The 21,675-nt window shown below is 36.5% G+C and overlaps 2 protein-coding genes across 3 annotated transcripts; one reads left to right on the top strand and one right to left on the bottom strand.

The window, feature by feature from the left end:
- Positions 1–390: 390 nt before the first annotated feature.
- LOC149008644 (agamous-like MADS-box protein AGL80) lies at positions 391–1,329 on the bottom strand. The gene has a single exon (XM_089167256.1). It carries the CDS (start codon positions 1,327–1,329, stop codon positions 391–393), a length of 939 nt encoding a protein of 312 aa, XP_089023382.1.
- A 7,216-nt stretch (positions 1,330–8,545) lies between these two features.
- Positions 8,546–21,456, top strand: LOC149008643 (Cytidine/deoxycytidylate deaminase family protein). 2 transcript variants are annotated; one of them, XM_089164883.1, is made up of 5 exons: positions 8,546–8,824; positions 9,860–9,919; positions 17,760–17,950; positions 20,506–20,610; positions 20,726–21,456. In XM_089164883.1, exons 1-5 carry the CDS (start codon positions 8,563–8,565, stop codon positions 20,912–20,914), a joined length of 807 nt encoding a protein of 268 aa, XP_089021009.1. In that variant the 5' UTR covers positions 8,546–8,562; the 3' UTR covers positions 20,915–21,456. The 2 variants fall into 2 exon arrangements, with proteins under 2 accessions (XP_089021009.1, XP_089021010.1); XM_089164884.1 differs by lacking the exon at positions 8,546–8,824 and adding an exon at positions 9,109–9,136 and having other exon boundaries at positions 20,726–21,269.
- Positions 21,457–21,675: the final 219 nt, after the last annotated feature.

Here is a 21,675-nt window from a genome sequence, read left to right as displayed (position 1 = left end):
CAAATAGAGCTTGGACATCCATAAATGGCCCAAGAAATTGAATAATTCAATACGTGAAAAATTTTGTGGCCTGGTATTGCAGAAACTAGAAATGCATGATTGTTATTATTATTATTTTTTTTTTTTTGAAATAAAAAACACTTACAATCAAACTCAAAGACACACAAGATAGGATGGATGAGACGCTGACCCTGGGTAGAGTACTTACTAGTAACTAAGAACTCTAAGACACAGCCCTAAATTGAACAATAAAAGAAACCATATATTAGATCTGCAGCATCTGCTACTACCTCTACATACTAGGAACGATCGAACATGCAAATGAAGAAACAACAACTAGCTATAGAAGGACATCAGCCTAAGAACATACTACTATTTTAGAGATGTTGTTCAGGAAAAGAAATGATTCTGAGACCAGGCAGCATTGTTGTCGACTTCATTGGCTCCAGGAAACCCTAGGTTGTCATTGCGGTTCATCGCATTGGTATCCTTGAACCAGGGTTGATGCGCTGCATGCACAGCCTCCATGCCAGCCACCTGATCTTCTCCACCAGTACCATTCAGTTGATATTCCCTGTTAAGAGCAACAGCGGCAAGAGTGTTCAGCATGTAATGGGGATGGGGAATGGGGGGTGGGGGGAGAGGGATATTCATCATGTACTGGGAATGGGGATGGGGATGGGGATGGGGATGGGGATGGGGATGGAGATGAAGATCGGAAGAGAGATGGGGAGGGCTGTTCACGATGTACTGATGATGGGGATGAACATCCGAAGGGGGAGGGTTAGGGTTAGGGTTGTTCATCACATAATTGGGTTGAGGGTGGGGAGGTGGAGGGAGAGCAGGTGGGGTGGGCTTGCTAAGGAGTTGAATCCTATCCATGATAGCCTTCATCTTGCCATCGGCCAGCCAAAGCAGATCTCCCAGATTCTCGAGGGTCAAATCGTTCAGATTCCTCTGGCCAGCCATGCAATGGAACAAGAGTCTGGTGTTCTCCTTCTCCTGATTGTCCATGACTTGCTTCTTCAGTTTCTCCCTGAGCTTCTCGATCCTCTGCTGGAGGAACTCTTCTTGGTTCAGCATCTTTTTGCATTTCTCCATCTCGGGCATGCTCTTGAACCGAGCCACCACGCGTCTGGCTTCCGAAGGGGAAGGCCAAACCTCTGGCTCCGACTCGTTGGGGCCATACATGACCACACAGGCACTCACACCACACAGTGTGCTAAGCTCGCTCACCTTCTTCACTAAACCCTTCCTCCTCTTCCTGAAGGTCGCTCTCCTGGCTGAGTCATTCTGAATATATTGCAGCTTAACCTTCTTCCTTGCCATTTCGCAAAAATGGTATTGTGGAGACAAAAGCACTTCGCCTTTGGCCTTCTCAAGTATGGGGTGAAGCTAAAGAGGAAGGCCTCTCTCTATATATAGTGATAATACGATAAGAATAACATTCATTGTGGCGAAATATATATATATATGTATAGATTTTTTTAATAATTTTTATTTTGCGTTACAATTAATTCACACGTATATTATGTGTTGGAGTATCTCACTTTAAAATTTTGGGTAATAATACGCATTGAATTGAACAGAGGGATTTTAGGGTAGCTCTCCAAATGCCCAAGAAGCAGCTCTATTTTTGGGATATAGAAATCTTAGATTTAAATTAGATTTGGTGAATATGATTTAATATCATGAATGTGTACAACAATTGTCATTTGTATGGTTGTTCATTGGTTGTACTACTCTACCTCTTAATAGGTGATGTGTGGTATCACTTCCCTAAAAATAGATTCCATATATTTTTAGGAAAATCCGGTGTAGTATTACTCCCCTAAAAATATATTCAATATATATCTAAGAAAATCCTCAAACTACGTCAAAGTTGTCAGTGCATCCCCCGTTAGAACATCAATATTTTAAATTTTAAGTATGAGGAATATGTATAGTTCGATCATTTCCGATAGCCAATCTTCTTATTGGTGGTGGACATACATATCTGTTTGTATTTATACCCTTAAGTAATTCCATACTAGCAATAAAATTAAAGAGATGCTCTATTCCAAAAAGAAAAGAAATTAAGGAAATATATCATATAATTTTAAAAATAAAAAAAATTTCAGGTATGACAAGATGTGGAATGTTCAATACAACAAAACATAGAGCTGTGCCTATTTAATTTTGATTTGTTAAAACCATGCACCAAATGTTGTATAATCCGGATCTTATTTGAAATATAGGATAATTATTAACGCACGTAAAACTTTGTAATTGTGAAAACAAAAGTACTGCCAAGAGCCTAGGATCTAGGAATAAAACTACTCAGGACAAGAACCTAGTAATACAAAGGATTCTATAATTACGGAAACATAAGTTAAAAATTACGCAAGTGTGAAACATTTATTACCATGGTACGTAAATAAAATTTTAGTAATAAAAGACTACGTAATTGCAAAAACAAAACAAAGTTAAAAACTCCAATTATAGCAACAAAATATGCTTGAACTCCAAAAATACAACCATAACAAATTACGATTCTCCCTCAAAGTACGAGTTCTAATTTCTTTCCCCTAATTTAATCTCATACAAAATTTGTTGTAATCTCATCCAAAATTGACTCTATTTTTTGATAAAGTTTGCTATAAGTACATGCAAATAGCCATATAAGAAATCATATTATCACATCCCCGTATAATTATATAAATGACCATGCATGGTTGCATTTCTTTAAATTCATTTGTCATCACTATTTGTATAGTTAATTAGAACTATTAACTCTAGATGTACTTTATCATTCATGTATATATTAAATTCGATTCAGTCTCCTAAAACTAATCACATTGAGCGGGAAAATCACTATTTTGTTCAAACGGAAAAAATCATTATTTTTTCATACTTTTTGGACATTTTCACCCTTGTGCCGGTATAGTCAATTTTAGGGGTAAAAATGTCCAAAGAGGTGAAAAAACACTGTTTTGGCTAGTTTTGTAAATGCAAACTCAGTTTTGGCTGGTTTTGTAAAGTGAAACATTGATTGGCTATATTTGTAAGGGTAACCTAAAAGTAGCTAATCACGTAATTTTCCCAAAAAATTTGAATTGAAAGAAACAGAAAAAATTGAAGAGTTGAGGAATCTCCAGTGAGTGGAACGCGGACCAAAAACACGAAAGAAAAAAAAATTAATTCGGTGGATGGGGAAGAAAATTAAAAGGAAAATAATAATATTTTGTTTTTTATATCATCGGATTGCTACTATACAAGTTGTTTTCACCGGATATTGTATAAAGGTTTTTAGTACGGGTCAGGTGTTCTTAAAGTTTTTAGGAGTTTCAGACTTAATGGAAGTGACGGATCAAGGATATTTTGTTCCGTTAGTATTGTTTTTGTGGGTTTGTACAGAAACCGACGGACAGAGTTTTTAAGTTGATAACATGTATGAAGGGCACAAATCAAATGGCGGTGAAGAGTTTTTAATAGTCATAATCATTACACCTTGTAGTAACAATGGGTGAAGAACATCCTTACCGGAGAAGGGACTGTTAAGGCTCTCAAGAAAAAATCAAGAAAGGCCGAGGCAATAAAGAAAAATAAGTGGCAAGAGTTTAGGGATCTAGCAAATAGTACAATCCAGTTGTTTCTTGCAGATAATGTTCTTCTTGAAGTCATCGGATTGGCGGATCCAGAGGAAGTCTAGGCAAAGCTAAAGAGCAGGTATAAGTCCAAGTGGTTGACAAATCGGTTGTTTAAACAATTATATTGCCTTCGGTTGTTAGAGAGAGCAAATTTTGACAAGCACCTAGATGAATTCAGTAGGATTTTGACAGAGTTGTCGGCTCTTGATGAGGAGATCAAAGGGGAGGACAAAACATTACCCATGTTGGCATCATTACCTCAATCATTTGATCACATTGTGACCACATTACTTTTTGGTAAGGACATTTTGAATCTTGACGATGTTATTATTGTATTGGTGATGAATGAAACACGATGAAAAAATAGGTGATAGGGAGTTAGATGAAAGTAGTGCCTTGATCGTAAGGGATGGTCCTAGGAGAGGAAGATTAAGCGGGAGAATGGAGGGGTCTAGCAAGTCAAGGGATCGCTCAAAGTCTGTTGGTCGCAAAGTAGTTTGTTACTATTACAAAGAAGAATATCATATAAAGAGGGATTGTCCAAGGCATAAGGAGGATAAGAAAAAGAAGGTGAAGGAGAGTGATGAATCATCTATTGCAGTTTTAGATGGGTCATAGTAGGATGATGGAGGGTATTTCCTTCTAACTACTTCATCAGGTTTAGATACTTCAAATTGGATTTTTGACTATGGGTGTTTGTTTCACATGTATTCAATCGGGGATCAGTTTGTTGCATATCATGATGTGGGGGTGGTACTATCAAGATGACAAATAATGCAGAAAGCAGGGTTGTTAGAGTTGCGACTATATAGATTCACATTTTTTATGGGATTGTGCAAATTTTGACTAGGATTAGACAGATGTCAAATCTAAGAAAAAAATATGATTTCATTGAGTACTCGAATTCTAAAGGTTTCCAGATGGTCATCTGAAAGTGGAGTACTTCTCAAAGTTTCAAGAGGATTTATGGTTGTAATGTAGGGAAAGAAGATTGGTAAGTTGTACAAGCTTGCGGTGTTGAAACAGGTGGAGCTTCAGTTGACACTCGGGCAAAGGGTACAAATAAGAAAAATTTGCAGATTGTTCAAGCGCCGAAGTGGCGATGATCTCTCGAAGCCGATTGTGATAGAAGGAGAGGTGACGCCATGTCAATTGGTACAACGACAATGAGTTGTAGAGGACACCCAAGGTGGGGGAGGTGTGCCATGCCGGTTTAGTGATGGCGGTCAAGAAAGCATCCCTGGAGGGGATGTGGGCCATACAATAATCCACGGTGAATACATAGAAACGGGTGATTGCAAAGAGACATCATCGATGGCTTTCTTCAAGGTGGTTTGTAGAATTCAAGCCAAGGGGAGATTGTTGGGTTTGGGTGTCTTGTATTCTGTGGGTCCATGTAATTATAATTTTGATTGTATTTGTAATTAAAACAAGGTTTGAGTCAATTATTTAATACTGAATTAAAATTATAATTATATTGGGATTAGGATTTTAGATTTTCTTATAAATAGTTTATGTAACATAACCTAGGGAACAAAACAAGCAAAAGATAACACTTTGAGAATGTAAGAGTGGTATGAGGCTTTCTGAAATGATAAAACTTTTTTTTTTATCTATAATGGACATAGGCAAGATTTTGCCGAACTACATTAAATTCATTTATGAGTTTTGCTTGTGTTTCCTCTTCGTTTGTAGTTGTGCATTCGTATCCTCAATAATGGATACGTTGGATGCATGGATTCTCCTCATAAAGAATGCCATGTGTTTATGGAATTGTTTCTTGTCTTCTTTCCATTCGTTAATCTCATTAGTACCTTGTTTTATGTAGCATACATACATGTTTTGTAACTAGTGTACATTGGGAAAGAAATTCTATAATTGTTTAAATGAGGCAACCAAATCCATTGTGTGAAGAGTGCTTCTTTAAAAAAAAAACATAAATGAAAGAAACAGACAAATTACAGCATGGAAAAAAAAAATTCTTCTTTTTTCTTTTTTCTTGTCAAAATATTGTTTTGTTTCTTGTGTAACCTCACATGATTTCAACACATTAAAAACAATGTAAAAAATTAAAATACATAGAAATAAGAAAAAAATATTTCTTACCAGAAAACAAAAAGGAAAGAAACAGAGAAATTACATTGAGGATCGAAAAGTGGAAATGCATAAAGTGTTTTATATACCATGAATCCATGCAAGTTCTTTTTTCATAATTATTTTTTTCCTGATGAAATAAATCCAAGTGAGTCCAAACAACACAGCGTCACCTTCATATTCTATCTTATTTGTTTCTCCAACGTGCTAGCTATTGATTGATAGTCAAAAGATCATCTATGTTAGCCAGCTAATTTATTGATTCTACACCATTCTAATTGATTTGTAAAATATAATTTTTTTGTACATTTCATTTTAGATAGATCTTTTTTATATATATATTTTGTAAATCTTGTATATATACCTTTTAAGTATTGCAGTAAAACGTGCTAATTTTCAACCCTACATGCTACATGCTACATGCATGCAAGTTTAACATAATCATAAAACCCTATTTCAATTTGAATGATAAAAGTAAAAATTTGAAAACGATTTGACCATTATCTTTAATTATGCCGTTCCAAAAAGGCCACCGATTTCTGCAAAAAGAATGACTCATTCCGAAAGAAAATCTAAATGGGGTAATGGGAAAATAAAGAAAGTATGATAAATTTTCAACCCCAATCCTCCAAACTTTGTTTATATCGTTGGACGACACACACACAGGCGGGGAAGACTCCATTATTAGTTAGTATTTACTATTTAGTAATAAACAACAAGTGTCTGGCTATTATTCCATTGCTTAACCATGCTTAAGTTGCTTGACAAATAAGTATTCGTTGGGTTTTGAATATGATTCACTGTTACTTCATCTGTTCTAATGCGTTATGCATGCTCTCTTCCCTCTTTCTTTTTTCTATGCCCCAAATTCTCACCGTAATGTCAAAGAATTTTATTTTGCAAAATTCTTTGACCATTACAAAAGAAAAATGTATTATGATCTCTAATTAACCACCACACTATACTCCAACAAGGAACCGCATTCTCATCAATCCCTTAAATTCAATCTTTACGTGGCTTATATCTCTCTTAGCCATTAACGATGAACACAGTCTGAATGAACGGCTGTAATTTAAAGTATTGACACGTGGTGGCCATCCAAAGCGGCCGTTAGGTCTTGTACTGCAGAGGATTTTAATCCATTTTAAAATGGTCGACCCAATCCGTCTCTAATGCCATACTATTGTGAACGTTTAAGGCGCCCATGAAAAATTATGTACTTCTTTAGGCTTTTGGAAGTTGAAGCGTGTCAGGCATGAATTATTGGACGCATATGAATGTAGAAGAATTCATACCAAACGCGGCATAAATTGCATAAGTTATTCTAATATATAATATAACGCGTAGCGTGGCCGTAAGGCCATGTGACTTTTGGTTTTGGAGGACACGCCCAGCCCAACAAAACAAATCGTTTAAGCATGTATGCATGGATCATGGCTAGGACGTGGTGTCCTTATCCGAAAATTATAATTTATATATTAAGAAATCTTCAATATGGAAAACGTTACTAAAGACCACTAATCCCGACGAATTCTAACAACTTTCTTAATAGCTACCTTATTCTAAAAATGGAAAATAAAATCTTCAAATCATTTATCAAAATAATTAGAAATTTTAAAATGTTGGAATCGATTTCGATCTCCCTAAAAGTTTTGCATTTCATTCCTTATAAAAAATGATGTATTATTTTTCATTCTTTCTTTCTTATATTCTCTTTCCTATTGTAAGCTACAACAAAAGTACTTCAACATTTCAATTTCCAACTCAAGGGATTGTAAGCTATTGTAAGCTATTGTACGCCAAAATTTCCATTGGCATTAGATTTTTGAGAGGAAATCTTTATGTCTCTTATATTTTGTAGTTAGTCTTAGTTCTTTTCAAAAGTTTCGTATTTTTATTTTGTTGGTGGAAAAAATGAAAAAAAAACTTTACATTTGATTCCCTAGGACCTGTGTTGTTACAATTCAAAGATTTCAAATCTCTATATTTATAAATGGAAAATTTCTACCCATTTGGTTATGTGAATCTTTAGATTCATGAAATCTATAATTACCTTTTTACATGTGAATCTGTAGACTTATGTATATGAAGTACTATAAAATTGCTAAATATTTGTGCATTCACAAAATCATAATAAATTTACAAATTTCATTTCACAAATTCAAGTTAAGCAAACAGTTAATTTTATGAACCATGACTCCATAGATTTTAAATCTCTAAATATTTGAAATCTCTAAACTCAAATAACCAAATAGGCCCTAAAAAAATGAAGGGTCGTCTCTGTGTTTTTCAATATTTTATTTTGGTCTTTCTTTCTCATATTCTCTTTCCAATTTTAATCTACATTAACAGTACCTCAAAATTTTCAATAGATTTTCTTGGGGAAAATTTTTATCTCTCCTATCTTTTGTATTTATTCTTATGCCTTTTTCAAAAAGTTTTGCATTTGGTTACATTTTAAGATGAAGTATTTATTTCCTTTCTTTCTTAACATTTCAATAGAGTCCAATTATATTTCTTTGCAATCCATTGTGTTGTTCTCCTCTCTTGCTCTTTTTCTTTTTCTTCTGTTTTCCTTTTTCTTTTTCTTTTTTCATAAAAATCTATTAAATGATCATTTTATAATAATCATAAGAAAAGAAGAAGTATTAGTTTTTCTTTTTCTTTTTCTTTTTCTTTTTCTTTTCAAGTAAATAGACTAATAACTCATTTTTAGGAATTAAAAGTAAAATTTGTATAAAGTGAATAAATATCTTTTAAAATAATAAATAAATATAAGGGATGGATAGAATTGTTCTTATCCTTTTGATAAGAAAAATCCAAGCATCGACTATGGGCAATGGGGTTTACCAGAAAAGAAAGATTATGGGCAACGGGTGTTTTTTGTGAGGGAGCTCTGGAGTCTGTCTGGGTTCAATGTATTGAAAACCTGCACTTTATATATTGCGAGGCTTTTAAAAAGAAAATTTTGTGTTCTTTTCTTTTTCTTTCGTTTTTGTTGGAAAAGAGAGATATAGATTGTTGTTTCACAGTCACAACTCACACGCTTTTAAAAGAGAGGGAGATTGGGACAAGTGGAGAGCGAGAGACCAAAACAGGAAGTAACACCCCTTCCTTGACTCATTTTGTTGCTTCTTTCATTTCTATTCTCCTTTCTTTCTCTCTTTCTCTCTTTCTCTCTTTCTCTCCGGGGATCTGGATCTCTGGATCTCTGGATCTCTTCATTCTCTCTCTCTGCGTGTGTATATAACAAAGGAAAACTGGTTGTAGTCTGTGGACCAGTTTCCTCTCGTTTCGATTCAATTATTAAGTCAATCTCTTCTTCGTCTTCTCGACCCAAACCTGATTGTTATCTATATCCAAATTCTAATCCAATCTATTCATCTTGGTCGCCGGCATGGAAGAAGCTCAGGGTAAGGCACCCCATCCCTGTTTCGCTTCAAATCCTCATTATGCTCTCTGGTTTCTGTTTTTATGTTTTTCCTCTTCTGCTAATGCTCTTCTTTTTTTCTTCCAAGTCTTCTATTCTCTAATTTCTAGATGTCTATATTTGGTTTCGTCCATTTCCATTCTTTTGAAAAGCAAGTTTTCATTTGGGCTCAATTTTCTGTTATCTATAGGATTGCAGTTGGTTTTAACTGATACTGTCTTTTAGGTTTCATTAGATTAGATTATTCTCACCCCAAATTGATCCCAATTCCGCGCGTTGCTGTAGTGTGCGTCGCTGATGACATCTGGGCCATAATGCTTGAATCGCATTTGGGATTCTCCATTAGAATTATGGCCTTTGACTATTTGTAGAACTGCAATTATCTCTCACTGTGTATTTGTAAGAATTGGGCTGCACATGAGTTTTCCTGATTTATTTGTATCAATTTTCTTAGTTTTTATTTTTCGCTTTAAGTTTATTTGTTCATCATTATACTTGCAAGTTGCCTAGACACTGCTTTTCTGTGATTTCGAGTTGGTTTATTAGATTGTTTGGATGTCAGCATTAATCTTCTTTTCAGTATATATGTTCGCAGCACCTATATGAGTTAGAAACTTTAAATCCCCCCCCCCCAACTTCTTTCTGCCTTCTTATTATAATGAATGATTTATTACTTACTCTTCTCTTACTTGTTCTTCTGCTCCAGTGGTGGAAACCAAGGATGGAACCATTGCTGTAGCTTCTGCATTTGCTGGTCACCAGGAAGGTTAAAGCCTTTACATTTTAGCCTTATTATGTCATCAAGATTTGTACTTTTTTGTTTCTTTCTTGAAGTATTTCATAGGCATAATCTAGCGGTCAAATCCCTTTGAAGAAGGCATAAAAGAGTGTCAAAATTATACAAAGGCTCTATTTAAATAATATACCATATGCATCTATGTTAATAAAACACCAATCAGTTGTACATTTTGCATGAAGCAAATTATTTTATTTATAGTAGAAGGATTTATTTCTCAACCCTCATATATTGTCTATGATTCTTTCTGCACAACTGACATGTTGTCCTCCCCCATTCGCTGTTAGTTAAGAAAATCATTACACCAGTTGATAGAGTAAATGATAGGCTGATGGCTATTGCCTAAAGAACAAATACCCTGCAAATAATGATGAAAACAGAAGCTTGTGTTGGACAAAGAGGTTGATAATTAATTAGAGCATATACAATGTAACCGTTGGACTGCTGTAGGACTGGATGAAAATAGTAAGTCATAAGTTTGGAAACACATGAATAATTTAGTGGGAGGCTTTAGTCAAGGAAAGATATTATTGTAGAGTATTACCTGAATGGACATGTGGGGACAGATCATATAGCTTATGACAGCTTATGAATTACCCATTTGTGAAGAATTTCTTTTGCACAAGGGAGGAGCATTAATTAGACTATAAAAGTGGATAGCAGGATCAGCCAAATAGATTCTTCCTCATACAAAGGTTTAATCTGAAAGAGTTTAACCATTTACATAGATTTGGGAAGCCTACTTACTCTGAATGATGTGTATTCGTGTTTCAACCCCTAGTAGCATTGAGTGATGATGTGGCAAAAAAAAAATCTAAGCTTTTCCCTCTTCTCTGGATTCATACCCATGAAACTGGTGAGTTGTATTCGGAATTTCAAACTTAGGGCAGAATTGCCACCTTTTCATGAAGTATATTGTATCAATTCGGCAAGATGGTACAAAAGCACCATAACTGGTAGAATGCAGACTTGAGATCTCATAACTGATGCAGATTCTCAGTTTTCCAAGATCTTGGCAAGGTTTTGAACTATGATCTGCCGAGTAGTCTAGGTTTATTCAATCCCTTAACAAGTAGCACTATGCCACTATTCCAGCACACTTTGCTCCATAATCCAGCTGCATTAGGGTGGATTTACATTGGAATTGAAGTAGGAGATTGATCAGTTATTTAAGGAGATAATTCTGTCTTATTTCCTATTACATTGGGCACTTAAATTCCAGGAAATTATGAAGCGATTGAGGTAGCCTGTCAATGGTAACATACTAACATTGCTCCATTGTGACCGTGTGGCCTCGGGTTCAAGTCTCAGTAATCGGTCTGTTCGTGAAGCAAGGGTTAAGGCTGCATACATTATGACCCTTCCTAGACCCATGGTGGCTGGAATCTTGTGCACTACGTACACCCTGAGGCTAGGGCTGCAACTGGGCCGGGCTTTTGAAATCCCAAGCCCAGCCCTATATGTTATAATCTGAGCCCATTCCCGCCCTGACCCTAGTTCAGGGCCAAGGATTATTGTCCCTGGCCCTAAGCCCTACAGGGCCAAGCCAAGCCCATTCCCGCCCTAATTGGGCCGGGTCGAGATGGGTTGGCCCTAATTGGCCCTGGCCCTGACCCTGACCCTGACCTTGATTGGCCCTGACCCTAATTAGCCCTAATTGGCCCTGTCCCTAAGCCCTGATTGGCCCTGATTGACCCTGTCGTTGGCCCTAATTGACCCTGACCCTAATTAGCCTTGTCCCTGGCCCTGATTGACCCTATCTTGGCCTAGCCTTAATTGGTCATATTCTTGAACCTAAAATAACAAATGTAAATTCATAAAAAAATAATAATAAAAGTATCATAAGTACCCTAAAAATAAAATTCATAGAAATATAAGATGATTCAAGCTCATACAAAATGATAAAATAATCAATAAGTTGATAGTGTTGCTTTAAACATAAATAAATTCATGCTACTCCATAATTCTATATTGATCTCTGAAAGTCTCTAATTGCTTTGATGATGGAAATTGAAAATCCCTCCCATTGATATCCTTATTCAACAAAAAAAAATCATATTCAAAACTTTATTAACAAGTAAATCAACCATAATTTAGTATTGATATTTTTTTCGTAGTTAAAGAAAATTATATTTTAGTTACAAACATAGCTATCTGTCATTAATAACTTTTTTTTTTTTTCTTCTCTGAAATATCACATTGGAGGCAAAAGAAAGATGTCAATATTCATGATGAGAAGTTGGGGTGTAGATTTGTTAGATATTAATTCTCTATATACTAGGTTTTATTATTTATAATATATTATCTCGCCTTAGTACCAAAAAAAAAAAATCAATGATTTTTTGGAACTTAAAATGACTTAATTCGAAAAATAAAAATTATCTTAAAAATAATATAAAAAGTGAACTCATAGTCTAATATTATCAAAATGACTGAAGGTCAAAGTCGAGACTTATAGTTATATCAATGTAAATGTGAAGATTAGGGTAAAAATATAATACATGATCATGGTCAAATTAATATTAAGACTAGAGCCAAAATTAGGATCAGGATTAGGCCAAAATCAGGTGGATGCTTATTACATTGGTAATGAAGATATAATTTATTTTTATTAATTTTTTTACAAAACATGATCATGTTTTTAAAATTTGACAGGTGTCAAATATTCACCCATGTGGATTATAATTAATTCATCTCCATATGGGTGGAGGGTCCAAATTCAAATCAGGGCCAAAATCATGGGCCTATATCAAGGCCAAGATTAGGGCCAAGATCAGGGCCAAGATCAGGGCTAGGATCAGGGCCAAGATCAGGGCTAGGATCAAGGCCAAGATCAGGGTCAGAATCAGAGCCAAAATCAGAGCCAGGATCAAGGCCAAGATCAGGGTCAGAATCATGGCTAGGATTAGGGCCAAGATCAAGGTCAGAATCAGAGCCAAAATCAGGGCCAAGATCAAGGTCAGAATCAGGGTTAATCAGTGCCAAAATCAGGGCCAAAATTAGGGACGGGCCGGGATGGGCTGGGCGAGCCAGAGAGTAATCCCAGGCCCGCCCTTGGCCCTAGTTCAGGGCCAAAATATTTTGGCCTTAACCCGCCCTTGGGGCCAAAATCTTTAGCCCAAGCCCTATTCGGTCTCAGGGCGGGCTTAGGGCGGGTCAGGGCCGCCAGGGCCAAACTTGCACCCCTACCTGAGGCCCGTCAATAGATGAGCAGGCCCCACAGCCAGCTATTGAATGCAAATGGACGACTTAACCAATATGTGGAGGACCCTTACTGATGTTTTTGATGATGATATTATACATATTTTTATTCAATGTAGCTAGAGCTAGAAATAATTTGGATTATTCTCTATTGTGGCAAAGGCTAAAGAGGCATTTGCACAGATTTTTTTTTTGTTTTTTTTTTTGGGGGGGGGGGGGCATGACAGTTCACATGGAGTATTTGAATTTAAGAAGGTTGCTTGGATTTTTAGAAGTTTAACTTTTATGGTTATTTGCTAGATTATGAATACGAATTTTATTGGGAATTTATTCTGAGATATTTGCAGAAGAACATTTGACATTATCGACTGGATTTACAAATAGAGAAATAGTTTGATAAGTAGCTGAGTAATGTTTGAGATAGAGGGCCCTTTTTTTTGTTGGTGGGGGGGGGGGGAGTTTTGGTTTTTGATCATGCTTATGCTGTGAATTGCGGTGGGGAAGGGTGAGAGATCCAGTAGATGGTTGGTACTCGATCCAATTCTGTCTTCTTCTCTTTCTCTTTCTCTTTCTTTTATTGTTTCTATTTTAAGCGGTTTCATTAAGTGATCTGCTATGAGTTTATCAATTATTGCCCAATTTTGAAGACCAAATCGGCACTAAACTTTGGTGAAGAGGATCTTTTCTATGGCCTAGTCATTTGTGATCTAGTTGTACATAGTAAGGCATGCTCCTAGGGACACTTGGTGATGCATATCCACAATCAATTTGAGTTTCTTTTAGTGGACTGAGCCTAGGGATGCGATATCATTGTGTTGGTGCCTTGTCTGATGGGTTATCCTTTTAAAGGCCACTTTTGAGGGCCTAACATAGGGTTATCTAGCCTAACTATGAAGGTATCTTATTACTTTGCCTCCTTTTCTTTTCTTTTTTTCCTTTTTTTTTATTATTCTTTTTTTTACTGTTTCTTAAATGAATCATGTCTCAGTTGGTTTGATTATTCTAATTCCTGGTTCAATTTAAGGACCTCTATGTCTTTAAACTTCTTGAATTAGTGTGTAATAGGGCCACAGAAAGCGTCTATGCATGGGAGGACATATGTTCTGTTCAGAGTAGAGTTTCTTTTTTTGGCTGAATTTGTTCAGAGTTAAGTTAGGGTAGCTAAAAAGCAAATAGCAATTAGTTAGTCAATTAGTTTCCTTTTGTTATTAGGAACAGTTCTATTAGAATAGACTCTATTTTATAAGGCCCTTAGGCCCTTCTAAAACGCCCCCATGTGGGAGAGTAATGGAGACTTCTTTTTCCCCCCTTAAAATTTGCTGATTGCAAGAGCTGCTATTTCCTCTGCCTGCTCCTACATCGTGAGACTGCCTAGTGAGTCAGATGCTGGTAGAACTTGGTGAGTTACGTCCAAGTTGCAGGCCTTGGTGAGTCGTATCCAAGCTGATGAAGTTGGAACTTGGTGAATAATATCGGAGACCTGTTTGACTGTGGAAATAGTCTTCTATCCTATCAACTGGCTTCTGCCATTGAATAACAACAACAGCTGCAGCTCCAGTTGAAGGGTCCATCCTTCTTCTCTTTATCCCCTTCCATGGTTATCAAAGCATCCGCCTAGGCGGCAAAGCGGTTTTTGAACCGCTTAAATTGTTGCTGCTTAACTGACGGGCTGATTTATTGCCGCTTTTTTTATTAGACACTACCGCTTTGCTGCTTTTTGCGCCATATTGCCGCCTAGATGCTAAAGTAATCGCTTTTTTTACATTTTGTAATTTGTGCATATTATTTTTTCTTTTTTTTAATCATAATTTATTCTACAATGCCGTATATAAATTTAAATATGTGAGCCATTCGGAATCGAGGCCCAATTTGCAAATAAACTCCGAGACCCAAAGTGTCTGTCGGCAACAGAATGTGAAGCGTGAGCCATATTCAACATTGATAATCAATGAATCATTAAATAAACAATGATTTGGAAATCGGAATAATGAGATCATTAATTTATCATGTTGGCATTGTTTGGTTAAAAAAAGGAAAAAATGGATACATCAATTCTGATTACTGATCTATGCACAAGAGTACAAGACAGTTATTTGGCATCACACTATCATAGAGGTAAGTAAGAATGTAAAATTACTACTTTCATTTTCATTTTTCATATTGATTACTGATATAGTACATACTACATAATTATTGTTATGAATCTTATGATGCTTGATGAGATGAAGTTATGTTTTTAATCTTGTTTTGGATAATTTTTCATAATTGTGATTCTTGAATGTTTTTTTATTTTTATTTTTATGAATGTGATTGTTGAATGTTTGTTTAGTACTTTAGTTTATTATAACAAATATTTGTATTAAAAAGTAGTTATATTAAAAATATTGTCTAAACCGCTTTATTGCCGCCTAAGCGCTGCTTAGTCGCCTAAACGCCAAGACGGAGCCCCAATTGCTTTGGTCGCTTTGCCACTTTAATAACCTTGTCCCCTTCCTTTTCCTTTTCAGTTTGCTGGTTACACAATCCTCATTTGGACCCTATGTACGGAGCCTTAGGTTCCATTAGATTCAATCATAAGTCCTGCAAGGAATCCCTTCACAGCAAGCCCATTTGATACCCATCACAGTCCCATCCTTCCATTAGAAACCAAACTCCAGCTTAACTTCAATTTCCAAGTTTACATTCATCCTTTCTATGGGAATTTACTAATTTGTTATTATTCTAAGGAAATAACTCCTGAGCCCAACCCTTCTCTCTATAGCACCTTCCATTGATCCAAAAGCCCCTTGGAACCCCATTGACCTTTACTCTTTATTACCCCTCGACTGCCTTAAAAGTTAGAGATTCAAATGCATCCATCAGAATATGTCCAAAGTTGGTACCTTCCCAGCCCCGTTGTCACTGTCAGAAAATTACAGCCTCGTCTATTATCTAAAAACCCCAATGTCAATTCCCCAAACAGTGATGGTTCAGATTTGAGAACTTGGCGGTGGCCTTTGATCTAATTGAGGCTACATCACAGTGGTATCAGAGCATGGCAGAATCATCCTTGAGAAAGTACAAATAGATGTTGCAGAAGCTTGCAATTGAGCCGGCTGCTTCTGCAAACCTCTTGATTCATGAGACCCCACAGACCAGTTGAAGCCAAGGCAAGTGGACACAACTAAGTATTGTGACAAAGAAGAAAGTGTTTGAAGCTCCAATGCTGGAAATCCAACATACCAGTTTAAGTAAATGGTTTTATATTATGTATTTCATTTACTTATGATATTCTCCATAAATAAGCAAATGCCTCCTGTTTGAATCCAATAAAAATAGCTACCAAAAGAAAAAAAAAGTCAGCCCCGCGTTCAAGAATAATAAGTGAATTTTTGCTGGTCGGTGAAATTTTCAAATCTCTAATGGTTGGGTTTTTCTCAAATCTTTAAATTCCTTAAATCTTTGTATGGTAAAACAGTGCTAATACCAAAAGTGCAATAGAAGGTTCATTTGTGTTGATAGCTAAAGAAAATAGTTTCATTCAGTATCAACAGCATTCATGTGCACTAAACAAAGGTTGACTAGAAAGTAACTCCTTCAATATAGATCAGGATGTAAGCACTCTTTGTAAATGATGTGGTTGCCTCACCACCTTGGTAACTACAACAATTTAACTGTGAGACTAACTTCCACTACTTTTGTAGGCATTTGTAGATTGTAGAATTTAATAGAGTTAATGTTAGTTTTGGTTTCAAGTTTCAGATTAAAAATAGAGAACTTTATGCTGGATATTTGTAAAAGAGAAGTTAAGGGTCTGTTTGGCATTAATTAGGGAACATGTTCCCAACATTCTTTGAGCTTGGGACGGCAAACTATGAAACACAAATGCCAATAAGTTCCAAATAAAAGGTATCATAACCAAACTAGCCTACTTACTGTCAATTATTAGAAGACCAGAGACAGAGGAGAGGCGAGAGGAAGCAGAAGAGAATAAATCAAGAGAGAGATATGTCGGTGATCTCACTCACATAATGAGAGACTCCTTAACCTGTACCTTTTATTTTTAGATTGAAATAGAAGACTTACGACGCAAATAACATACCAAAAGAAGAGTCCCGTAGGGACTCAAATACTGCTGCAAAAGATAGCTCAAGGCGCTAAATCTCAAGGCCTTATTTGTCTTCCCTAATTGGCCCTAACACGTAATAGACCCAAGTCTTAAAATTATATGAATACCATTTCTTGGCCCAATCTATTTCATTCACCTGTTATAGTTCTTATCAATTTTTAAGCTTACATGGGTTGCATCGCCTAGTCAAGCATCCTTATGTGTTACTCATGCTTACATGTCAGATCAGAATTCATGATGTGTTCCTCATCAACTGTTGCTTTGTTTTGCTTCACTAAAACTAGATTGAATAGGTTATAATGGACCCATACCGGAAGCCGAAGTAAGATATAACCTCGAAATTTGAACATCCTGGGTTGATGCTTGGTCATGTCTATTTGGCAAGTCTTGCAGTCTTTCATATAGTAACTTCAATTTCCTCTTCTTGACTGGTATTATGGCAAGCAAGAGTCATATTTTTCTGTTGTTGGTACATGTGATTATTTTTGTTATTCTTCACAGCTGTGCAGGACAGAGACCACAAATTTCTAACAAGTGCAGTTGAAGAAGCATATAAAGGGGTAGACTGTGGAGACGGAGGTCCTTTTGGTGCAGTTGTCGTTCTGAATGATGAAATTGTTGTGAGATGTCACAACATGGTCTTGAACCACACAGACCCAACTGCCCATGCTGAGGTGACTGCCATAAGAGAGGTTAGATCAAATATAATTTTCTGTGAAATGCCATTTTGGGGTGCATCTAATTTGAGTTATTCAGGTGACTATGATACCATAGATATGCACCGAGGACATTATAGTGTTTCTTGTTCATAGGGCCTTCCATTTGATAGTTACTGGCTAGTAGATCTCAAACACATAAACATGGTTAAGTTACTTGATAAAGTATCTAGTGGGTGGGTACGAAATTCAGTTATGGGGTTATTCTTAGAGCTGGTGCAGTTCTTGGGGAGAGCCATTGGCTGTGTATCAGTCGTTGAGTGTTTGATTATGTACCTAAGCTTACTTATTTGCTCTTTCATTAGTGTTTTCCTTCTTGACAGCTTCTCAAGTTGGTATGAAATCACACCTGAATCTGGTTAAATTTGCGTATCTTAGTTGCTTCCCTTTTTCCTTGTTTGTTAACTTCTGCACATGTATGCATGCATGTTGAGGGGTGGGTGTTAAAGTTACTAAAATTAAAAAGAAAAGATTTATCTTGTCAAACTCAGTCATGTACTTTATAATTAATGAGCTGAGCTTGGTTGTTTTATTTTGAAGATATTTGGCTTTTGTGCTTTCTGTTTTTTTCTGCATTTTAAAGAATTAGGTTCTGTCATGCAATCCTATCTTCCATTCAACTTCATTTTGAATAATTGCCTACATTTGGGGAGATTGTTTGCTTTGTTAACCTTCCTGTTCTGTTGTAAGGAATCTAATGTGGGATTTCAAATGTCAAAACTATAACCAGAACTTGGAGGTATCGAGTTCTTAAATTCTGAAAACTCTGTTTGTTGGGAGTGCCTTAGGATGCAATTTCCTCCCATCAGGGGCATACTTCTGTGGTAAAATCTTGGATTCCATTGAAGTAATTCCACAGAAAGCTGGCCATGCTGGAAGATTGACGCTTCCTTTGGTGGCCTACATGGCCTCAGCTTTCCATACATGTTTCTTCAGAAGGTGTGAGCCTTGGCCCGTAGAAAACATACTTTTAAAAGCTTTGATCATCAGGAGTTTGAGATTTACTAGATTGTGCTGGTTAAGTATCTCCAGATGAGGTCTCAGGATCATATAATTTGTTTTCAACTTAAGATTTCTGTGAAACCCAAAATCTATCAGAAGTTCAGTGATAGGTATGCCCTGATAGGCAGTCAATAGCAATGGGGTATAGGAGTTTTAGATCTTTATGAAAATGAAAAAGGAAAAGGAGGATCAAGAAAGCAAATGAGGGGACAGAAAATACCTTTCATAAATGTAGGAGCATGATTAAGGTATCTTTCTTGTATGAGAGGTAAATTCGAAGAAGCCAAGAGCCACAAGATAGATATAAGATTTTGGGCTTGAGATATCTGATTAGGGGTTGCAGTTTCAATCTGAGGAATTTGGACTATATGATCTGGTTTACATTAACAAAAGTTGATAGTTTGATCAGCATGAACTGGAATGTGGATTTAGGACCAGTTCATTGGAAAAGAATCGGCTGGGAAAGAATGATTGTGAAAGTAAATTCTATATCATATGGGGTACATATTATTCAAATATGTTATTCAAAGGTGTTAAAGTTTGAGTGGCCTCAGGCTCTTTTGAGTCTTTTCTAGTCTTAATATCCTGGAAACTCATTCTGGACCTTTTGCTAGTTGAAACCATTTAAAGACTATAACCAAGCACTTTGTGAAACACTTAACCATATGTCATGGATCAGTTCCTTCGCCCCAAAATCTTTGGTCTTAACGACACAAACACCAAAGCGAATCACTTGATTTCATTGTTATTCTGTCATGTTACTTTCGACCTTGTAGTATTTCTAGTTCTGATGTCTATTCCCAAAACCACATACTGCTTTCTTTCAAGGTGGAGTTTTTCAGGCAACCCTGCTGATTATTATTCCTGAGTTACCACTGGGATGTCCCCACAGAGTCAAAGGGTCCAGAAAAAAAGACAAAAAAAAGTGGGTTGAAATTAATTAGACCTTTAGACTGTTGTGAGTGTTGTCAGGCACTTCCAATACTGCAAGGGTAGCATTTTGTTTTCTTTTCTTCCCCTTTTCCTATAAACATTTAGTTTGGATTTATGTTGATTTTCATTAGTGGGGGCATGCATACACCGGAATCGGCTGATAGTGACTGGTGAATTTATCTCTGCACACCTCCACATCTCAAACCCCGCCTTCTCTCCCTCCCCCCCCCCCCCCCCAAAAAAAAAAAAAAAAACTCCCCAAAAGATAAAAAATAAAATAAAATAAAAACCTTCACACACAATCAAATGTGAGTACTAGTGTTACGATTTTCCCATACTGCTCCATGCTCAATATTGTGGAAGGTTCATGACATAATGAAAATTTCTATCATCTTCCTCAATTACCTTCTGGAGGTCGAGCATGACATTAACTTTATCCTTGATTGTCTGGGCACGTAAGAAGCTTAAGAAATTGCATTTTTTGATTTTGGAGGATAAAATATCCCTATGCATCTATTCTTAAGGAAATTTGATTGGATATTTATTTTTCTTCCTTCGTATGGCTGTCATCTCAGACATTATTCATCCTTGTTTAGGCATGTAAGAAACTCAACAGAATTGAGCTCGCAGATTGTGAAATATATGCCTCTTGTGAACCTTGTCCAATGTGCTTTGGAGCTATTCACCTTTCACGAATTAAGGTCTGCTCTTCCTTCCTCCCCTTTTCTGTATGATCCAGGCTTTAGTCTCTACGCATGCATGTTTGGGTTGCTCCACGAATCGTGTGCTTAATAATGTGTTGTCTTTGTGATGCAGAGGTTGGTTTATGGTGCCAAGGCCGAGGCAGCTATAGCCATTGGGTTTGATGATTTCATTGCAGATGCTTTAAGAGGTACTGGATTCTACCAGAAGGCCCACTTAGAGATAAAGCAAGCTGACGGTAATGGAGCCATTATTGCAGAACAAGTCTTCGAGAAGACGAAGGAGAAATTTCGTATGTACTGATTTCTCTCATATTACACAACAGAATAATCAGAGATGAACACCAATTTGTTTTGGATTTTAATACCGTTTTACCCTTTCAAGTTGCGACTTTTCTGATTCAATTGTCACATAAAATTCAATTAGGAAGGAACTGGTCCATAGTTTTCAACAAGTCGATTGTGAAAAGATTGGATATGTGATTACATCAAATTCAATTGAATCTGATAATTATTTCATATGATTCTCCAACAACTCTCTCCAAATATAAATACTTTTTGTCCCATTCTGACAAAGTAGTCATTCGTTTGAATTTTGAACGTGAAAACAGCATCTAAATTTGTGTTGCTCTATTATCTATCCTCTGACCACATGATTGTGTCGGCAAGAAAAGCATTAGGGCCTGAAAATGCTCATTCACGAGACACCTGGGTTCCCCTGTTCAAAGAAAGTCGCTAGACTCAACCAAGCCAAGTAGGTGAAGACCAAAGCGATTTCTCTCACACAGGCCGAGTTAATGGAAGTCATTTTCAATTGGGCTGCATGAAAATACAAGGAGATCAGAAAGGGAAAAAGAGCCCGGGAGACCTGGAAGTCTTAAAGCTTGAAAGAAAAAGAGAGCACAACCCAACCCGATCCGATCTTGATCTATCTAGAAGCTAGTTCAGGGTCGTTCTCCTTTCAAACCTTGTGCGAATACCTCTGCTGTCAGTGTTACAAGTCTTCTGGTCCCACTGCATAACGTGAATGAAAATCCCATTTTTATCAACTCCCCTTTTGGAAAG

The sequence above is a fragment of the Hakea prostrata genome, chromosome 8 (assembly GCF_041222555.1).
Source record: "Hakea prostrata isolate BN-2017 chromosome 8, UWA_Hpros_2, whole genome shotgun sequence".
Taxonomy (NCBI): domain Eukaryota; kingdom Viridiplantae; phylum Streptophyta; class Magnoliopsida; order Proteales; family Proteaceae; genus Hakea; species Hakea prostrata.
This window is presented reverse-complemented; position numbering and strand designations above follow the sequence as displayed.

Bases quoted from the DNA above. Each gene is read 5' to 3' on its own strand.
- LOC149008644 (XM_089167256.1), bottom strand. From the start codon at position 1,329: ATGGCAAGGAAGAAGGTTAAGCTGCAATATATTCAGAATGACTCAGCC.
- LOC149008643 (XM_089164883.1), top strand. From the start codon at position 8,563: ATGGGGTTTACCAGAAAAGAAAGATTATGGGCAACGGGTGTTTTTTGT. The intron at 8,825-9,859 runs GTAACACCCCTT...CTTCTGCTCCAG, and splicing joins GCGAGAGACCAAAACAGGAA to TGGTGGAAACCAAGGATGGA. The intron at 17,951-20,505 runs GTTAGATCAAAT...ATCCTTGTTTAG, and splicing joins AGGTGACTGCCATAAGAGAG to GCATGTAAGAAACTCAACAG.